At 34.9% G+C, this 8,041-nt stretch overlaps 1 protein-coding gene across 1 annotated transcript in view; it reads left to right on the top strand.

Annotated features, from left to right (window-relative positions):
- Positions 1-1,438: 1,438 nt before the first annotated feature.
- Positions 1,439-8,041, top strand: part of LOC107684256 (mesoderm induction early response protein 1-like) — a 7,735-nt gene continuing 1,132 nt past the window's right edge. Inside the window, exons 1-9 of the mRNA XM_016480482.1 lie at positions 1,439-1,530; positions 1,992-2,019; positions 2,208-2,359; positions 2,487-2,621; positions 2,706-2,835; positions 6,005-6,060; positions 6,141-6,213; positions 6,312-6,463; positions 6,575-6,656. Of these exons, the coding sequence (XP_016335968.1) occupies positions 1,522-1,530; positions 1,992-2,019; positions 2,208-2,359; positions 2,487-2,621; positions 2,706-2,835; positions 6,005-6,060; positions 6,141-6,213; positions 6,312-6,463; positions 6,575-6,656 (817 nt within the window). The 5' untranslated portion in view covers positions 1,439-1,521. The remainder of the gene's footprint in view (positions 1,531-1,991; positions 2,020-2,207; positions 2,360-2,486; positions 2,622-2,705; positions 2,836-6,004; positions 6,061-6,140; positions 6,214-6,311; positions 6,464-6,574; positions 6,657-8,041) is intronic.

Here is an 8,041-nt window from a genome sequence, read left to right as displayed (position 1 = left end):
AGGGGTGGCACCGGCCCCCCCTGAAATTTGGCTGGCCACCCCAGGTGCCCCCCCTACCAGATGTCTTGCGATAGGACGAATCTCTCCAGGTGCCCCCCCCCACCAGATGTCTTGCGATAGGCTCGCGCGAGGACGATTCTCTCCACTCTCACTTGTTTAGTGAGTGTACACGATGTATTATAACATTCATCGTTCCGCAAACACAACCTCTATGATAGCTATAAAATGAGGGAAGAAGCGCTTCCAATCATTGTGTTCTTGTTAGCAATGGTTATCTCCAAAGAAACACGTGCAGCCATCATCGCTTTCCATCAAAATGGCCTCACATGCAAGGAAATTGCTAAAAAGAATATTGCACCTGAAAGAACCATTTACCGGATCATCAAGAACTTCAAGGAGAGAGGTTCGACTGCAGCGAAGATGTCTTCAGGACGTCCCAGAGTGTCCAGCAAGCGCCAGGACCATCAGCTATGGGATCGTGTCATGACCAGTGCAGAGCTTGCTCAGGAACGGCAGCAGGTTGGTGTGAGAGCATCTGCACGCACAGTGAGGCCAAGACTTTTGGACAACGGCCTGGTGTCAAGAAGGGCAGCAAAGAAGCCACTTCTCTCCAAGAAAAACGTCAAGGACAGACTGAAATTCTGCAGGAAGTACAAAGATTGGACAGCAGAAAACTGCTGCAAAGTTATTTTCTCTGATGAAGCTCCCTTCCGACTGTTTAGGACATCTGGAAAATCGATTGTTCGGAGAAGAGAAGGTGAACGCTACCATGAGTCCTGTGTTGTGCTAACAGTGAAGCACCCATGTTGTGACTGCTCAATGTAAAATAAAACATAAGCCATTGTTTCTTATTTGAGTTTACATGATTTTTAAACCGATATTTTATTTAATTTTTCTAACGTAGAATAATTTCTATGTGGGTAAATTCTTTTTAACGATGGAAACATTTCTGACTGCATTGTTTAATATGAAACTGTCATAGTGAGTCTTAAGTGGAACACAGCTCTAACAGGTAGATTTTCAAAGAAGATTAGCAATTGTTGCATTTTGGTAATATGTTTCAATAACAATCATAAAATGTCTTCCTTTAGTAAATTGACACTTATGATTTCCAATGTATTGTTTTTAAACCTTATAGTAAAGTGAGGGAAGGCTAATTTTGAAATACTCTTACGTTTTCCAAATGAAAAGTTCATTTGGACACAAAAATCATGTTTTTTCATTGTGCATTCCAATAAACTCAAACTGCAGTTATTTTGATTAAGTGAAAATAACTAAAAATACAGCTAACTAACACAAATCACAATAAAAACATGATAACATAATAAAAAACATGATTTTTGAAAATTAAAAAAAAAACGGAATTATCTGTTTTTGCAAATAAACTCTTCAAATATTCCAGTTGTGCTTGTCACCTTTGCGCAGTGTTTGGGTCGCGACATGACTTTTATTTTGTAGTATTCACCACAGACTAGTGTAGCTCTACTCATTATCGCTGGCTTCACAGAACCTAGAACAACTATGGCGGAGGTAAGAGAAACTACAAATTGCAGCAAATAACGCACTTAAGCGGTCAGTGCAATGTTTTAATAAAATTAACTTCATTTTTTATTTTAAATATTGCAACGGTGACGTACTTTAACATTCAGCCCTGAATAATTAGCAATCAGGTTAGGGCGCCCAATTTGAATGTGTTAGCAGCTAGCAGCTAACTTGTTGCCTGAGCGCCAAACTCACATCCAGTTTATTCCTCCATGTTTATATTAAGAAACACCAACAGTGTCCAATAAATTATTACCCGGCGCACTGTTATTTCGAGTCTCATTCATTAACATGAGCTTATACGTGGTTTAACAGCTTTGCCTCTAGCTGTAGATGATAATTCATAATCAGATTTAGGTCATATATGATCTTTTCTCTTATGGTTTTTGTTCTTAAAGTTTGATTTATAATTTTATTCTTCGGATAAAAATGTCTTATTTTCTTTCCAGCCCTCCTTAAGTGGTTCAGTCTCTGAAGGTAAATATTTGTTATTTTTATTTTCCTAGCAATAACAAAATTAAAGTAGGCTCCATCAAAGCCCACTTTTATATTAATATGTAATATTATACAATTTGTGTACATTTAATATAGTGTGTGTCTCTCTCTCTAATATACATTAGATAATTATCAATAATAAAAAAAATATATATATGTCTGTTAAATAGGAGCACATCCAGTGGTCCAGAATGAGGACAGAGACTTTGATCCTTCAGCAGACTTGCTCGTACATGACTTTGATGATGAGCGGACATTAGAAGAAGAGGAAAAGCTGGAGGGAGAGACCAACTTCAGTGCCGAAATTGATAACCTCACTCGAGTATGGACCATGTTTTTTTTAAATTTTTTATATAATTTAATACATACGTTTATGATGATAAGACGAGGCTTATTAAATAACCTTCATAGGTCTTGATTCATCATTGTACTACTGTCTGGTTTGGTAGGAGGGTGAGATGCCCATTGAGGAACTTCTGAAATTGTATGGCTACAGCACTGGTGGGTCTCCAGAGGAAGAGGATGGAGATGTTCAAGAGGAGGATTCTTCAGAGAATAATTGCTGCAGCCATAGTAAACTCAAAGTAAAGATCTACATTAAAACAATGAATCTATTTGTTGTTGTGTGCATACACATAGTAAGTCCATCCAATCATTGTGGCTTTCAGGAGGATGATCAAGAGAATCAAGAGGATGAGGATGTGCAGTCATCTGGTGAGGAGCGTCCGTCCTGCAGTGTTTCTCACAGCACAGCTCAACTCCTCTACCCTCGGGCTCGGCCATCCAATTACTTGGAAGGTATGATTATAAAAATGCTACACTGCATGTTACACATCTATAAAAGCTTGTTTCCTCCATGTTTCTTCTTTTTTTTTTTTTTTACAAAATGAGATTTAAGACAAATTATAAATTAAATGTGTCCTTTTATTATTGCTTGGACAAAATGCTGCATGTTTCTTTGTGAAATTGAGACGCAGATTCACTCTCTGCCAGCAGGTGGCGCTTAAAGCGTTTCCTTGGTTTCCGCTGTAAACAAAGCAGCGCTCCACTTATGAACTTTAATATACATTATACAGAAGCAAGATGAAAAGAAAAAATACCATCTAAACTTTTCTAAAGACAGTAAGCTCCCCTCAGACATACATTCATATAAACTCCTACACCTAAATGAATCGCGATTTGTTTAGCATCTCAACCGATTTGAATCGTCACATATTTTAATCGATTTTCAACCGGCTCGCGGTTAATCATTACATCCCTATCCAAAATACAGCAAAAGTTGTAAAAAAAATATTTTTACTATTTAAAATAACTTTCTATTTGAATATATTTTAAAATGTATTATTCCTGTGATCAAAGCTGTATTTTCAGCATCATTACTCCAGTCTTCAGATCCTTCAGAAATCATTCTAATATGCTGATTTGCTGTTCAAGAAACATTTATTTGTATTATTATTATTAATATTTAAAACAGTTCCAGATCCAAAGATCAGCATTTATCAGAAATAAAAAGCTTTTGTAACATTATACACTATACCATTCAAAAGCTTGGAGTCAGTATAATTTTTGGGAAAGAAATGATAGCAATTAATACGTGTATTTAGCAAGGATGTTTTAAATTGATCAAAAGTGATGATAAAGACATTTATAATGTTACAAAAGATTTCTATTTCAGATAAATGCTGTTCTTCTGAACTTTCTATTCATCAAAGAAACCTGAAAATATTCTACTCAGCTGTTTTCAACAATAATAATAATAAATGTTTTTTGAGCATCAAATCAGAATATTAGAATGATTTCTGAAAGATCATGTGACGAGTAATGATGCTAAAAAGTCAGCTTTGAAATCACAGGAATAAATTACATTTGGAAATATATTCACATAGAAGACAGTTAAAGAAGACAAAATATATTTTACAATTTTACTGTTTTTTGCTGTACTTTGGATCAAATAAATACAGGGTTGGTAAACAGAAGAGACTACTTTAAAAAACATTAATACTGTTCAAAAACTTTTGATTGTAGTGTATACACACGTACACTACCATTCAAAGGTTTATAAACAGTAAAAGTGACAGTAAAGACACTTCATATAACAAAAATCCTGAAAAAATTTATCACCGTTTCCACAAAAATAGTAAGCAACATAAGAAATGTTTCTTTATATCTACCAAATCAGCATAACCCACCATATTAATTATGATATATTATTTCAAATGTAACAAATGTGCACTTGCACAGATGTTTTTCATTCATTGTACCATCTAGTTCAGGGCTGTCCAAACTCGGTCCTGGAGGGCCGGTGTCCTGCAGAGTTTAGCTCCAACTTGCCTCAACACACCTGCCTGGAAGTTTCCATGCCTAGTAAGAGCTTGATTAGCTGGTTCAGGTGTGTTTAATTGGGGTTGGAGCTAAACTCTGCAGGACACCGGCCCTCCAGGACCGAGTTTGGACAGCCCTGAACTAGATGGTACAATGAATGAAAAACATCTGTGCAAGTGCACATTTGTTACATTTGAAATAATATATCATAATTAATATGGTGGGTTATGCTGATTTGGTAGATATAAAGAAACATTTCTTATGTTGCTTACTATTTTTGTGGAAACGGTGATAAATTTTTTCAGGATTTTTGTTATATGAAGTGTCTTTACTGTCACTTTTACTGTTTATAAACCTTTGAATGGTAGTGTACGTGTGTATACACTACAATCAAAAGTGTGATGCGCAGCTGTATTTTCAGCATCATTTCTGCAGTCTTCAGTGTCACATGATCTTCAGAAATCATTCTAATATGCTGATTTGCTGTTCAAGAAACATTTATTTGTATTATTATTATTAATATTTAAAACAGTTCCAGATCCAAAGATCAGCATTTATCAGAAATAAAAAGCTTTTGTAACATTATACACTATACCATTCAAAAGCTTGGAGTCAGTATAATTTTTGGGAAAGAAATGATAGCAATTAATACGTGTATTTAGCAAGGATGTTTTAAATTGATCAAAAGTGATGATAAAGACATTTATAATGTTACAAAAGATTTCTATTTCAGATAAATGCTGTTCTTCTGAACTTTCTATTCATCAAAGAAACCTGAAAATATTCTACTCAGCTGTTTTCAACAATAATAATAATAAATGTTTTTTGAGCATCAAATCAGAATATTAGAATGATTTCTGAAAGATCATGTGACGAGTAATGATGCTAAAAAGTCAGCTTTGAAATCACAGGAATAAATTACATTTGGAAATATATTCACATAGAAGACAGTTAAAGAAGACAAAATATATTTTACAATTTTACTGTTTTTTGCTGTACTTTGGATCAAATAAATACAGGGTTGGTAAACAGAAGAGACTACTTTAAAAAACATTAATACTGTTCAAAAACTTTTGATTGTAGTGTATACACACGTACACTACCATTCAAAGGTTTATAAACAGTAAAAGTGACAGTAAAGACACTTCATATAACAAAAATCCTGAAAAAATTTATCACCGTTTCCACAAAAATAGTAAGCAACATAAGAAATGTTTCTTTATATCTACCAAATCAGCATAACCCACCATATTAATTATGATATATTATTTCAAATGTAACAAATGTGCACTTGCACAGATGTTTTTCATTCATTGTACCATCTAGTTCAGGGCTGTCCAAACTCGGTCCTGGAGGGCCGGTGTCCTGCAGAGTTTAGCTCCAACTTGCCTCAACACACCTGCCTGGAAGTTTCCATGCCTAGTAAGAGCTTGATTAGCGGTGTGTTGTGTGTTTAATTGGGGTTGGAGCTAAACTCTGCAGGACACCGGCCCTCCAGGACCGAGTTCCCTGATCTAAGGACACCGGCCCTCCAGGACCGAGTTTGGACAGCCCTGATCTAGTTGATGCCTGGTAGGACCAGCAGATGGTGATATAGATTCAGAGTCTAACTAGATGGAGCTCCATGTGACTTTTTGTTTTAAAGGGGATGAGGAAGAATCTGAAGATGATGATTATATTCCATCTGAAGATTGGAAGAAGGTAGCTGTTAGATGATTTTCTCTCAAATGCTTATTTTTTTTATGATTTCAGACATGAATTTTTTCTTCTGTCATTCATAGGAAATCATGGTTGGTTCAATGTATCAAGCAGAGACTCCTGTTGGCCTTTGCAAGTATAAGGATAATGAAAAAGGTGACAGAACTGAATGATATGGTTATTTAGATGTGATGTGTACATATTTTATACATACACATTTTTGTTCTTCATCGGTTTGTCTCCTATAAATGTAGTGTATGAGAATGAAGATCAGCTATTGTGGAATCCAGAGTTAATTCCAGAAGAAAAGGTTGTAGAGTTTTTAGCCGAGGCCTCTAAATGCAGCGGGGAAGAGACGGGTGTCTATGCAATTCCTGAAGGATCTCACATCAAAGACAATGAACAGGCAGGTCACCATCCAATGGCATATTTACTTAAATCATATTGATGATTCCCTTTTGACATCATGTTGTAATGTAATAGTAATGTAAATCTAATTCCTTTGCTTCCATTTCAGGCTCTTTATGAATTGTTTAAATGCAACTTTAATTCAGAAGAAGCTTTAAGAAGACTGAAATTTAATGTGAAGCCTGCCAAAGGTGAGTGTTTGTGTGTGGAAAAAATGACGTTAGTTTAATATTACAGGGTTTCTGCAGGTCTTACAAAGTCTAAATTCGGCCATCAACAAGTTGAAAAAGACTTAAATAAGAGCAGAAAGTCTTAAATCATAAAGTCTTGGTATTAAATGCCAATGCCATTGCATGCATTGCGAAAAAATGAATATCTACCTCAGTATTTTTGTTTTCCAATACAAATATCCTTAAATCAAGATATATTTACTTGAGATGCACATTTAAGGTCTTGACAAATGAAACAAAAATAAGTGAGTTTATGCTTAAAACAAGAACAAATAGGCCTACTGTCGGTTCGATATGAAAACTTGTTTTCTCTTAGAACTAAGTTCCGAGCTTATTGGCAAATATTTGTTCTTATTTTAATAATGAACTGTCATTTTGCTTCTTGAGTAAATGTATCTTGATTTAAGAATCTTTACACATTTGCACTGGAAAATAAGACAAAAATGAATTAGAACATGCAGTGTAATCAGAATGTACAGTAAAAGTTATTTCCATATTCTAGTGGCTGGGAGCAGAGGTATTCAAGCCTTAAGCTTTTTTTGTAAAATGAATTAAAACATAATGGAGATTAGTTGAAAGTTGCATTTTCAAACCTTGAAGTGTTGCTAATACAACTCATTGTGTGTTCTTTAGAACATATTGATGGTATTGTGTTCCCTTCAATTTATGCCTTAATTTTTTGGTCACACTTTAGTTTGGGGACCAGTTCTCACTATTAACTTTAACTATGACGTCTTATGCCTCAATAAGATACTAATTTGCTGCTTACTAATAGTTAGTTAGGTAGTTATGTTTAGATGTGGGGTAGGATTAAGGGATCTAAAATATGGTCATGGTGAATAAGGCATTAATATGTGCTTTATGAGTACTAATAAACAGCCAGCATGCTAGTGTTAGATCCTTTCTGTATTAATCCCGACTTTTATGTAAATGAAATGTACCTTAGATTGCCAAATGAAATGTTGATGTGGAAATAAAACAAACAATATATTGACTTCTGAAGTACTGTACTGGATATTCATTGCAATACCCATGTGCCACAATAATGTTCCTGAATTATCTTTACTTGGGGGGGGGGGCTTTATGCGGCTAATATTGGTATGATTAATTTGATTAACCAATATATAAAAAATATTTTAATCTGTTTACAGCTTTAGTAAAACATAGTGTGGCTTCTGCATGAAGTTTATAATAGCAGCATGTGCTTCTCAAAACTCTTGCCTTCTATGAAGTAATGTTTTTCACGATGTTATTTTGGGAACTATGAAAAGCTCTAAGCCTGTGATAACGTAGCTCTCAGCACGTCAGTCAACATTCTCTCAATGTGTCACCTAAACTAAAATCTC

This window comes from Sinocyclocheilus anshuiensis, unplaced genomic scaffold, assembly GCF_001515605.1.
Source record: "Sinocyclocheilus anshuiensis isolate Anshui unplaced genomic scaffold, SAMN03320099.WGS_v1.1 scaffold629, whole genome shotgun sequence".
NCBI lineage: Eukaryota > Metazoa > Chordata > Actinopteri > Cypriniformes > Cyprinidae > Sinocyclocheilus > Sinocyclocheilus anshuiensis.
This window is presented reverse-complemented; position numbering and strand designations above follow the sequence as displayed.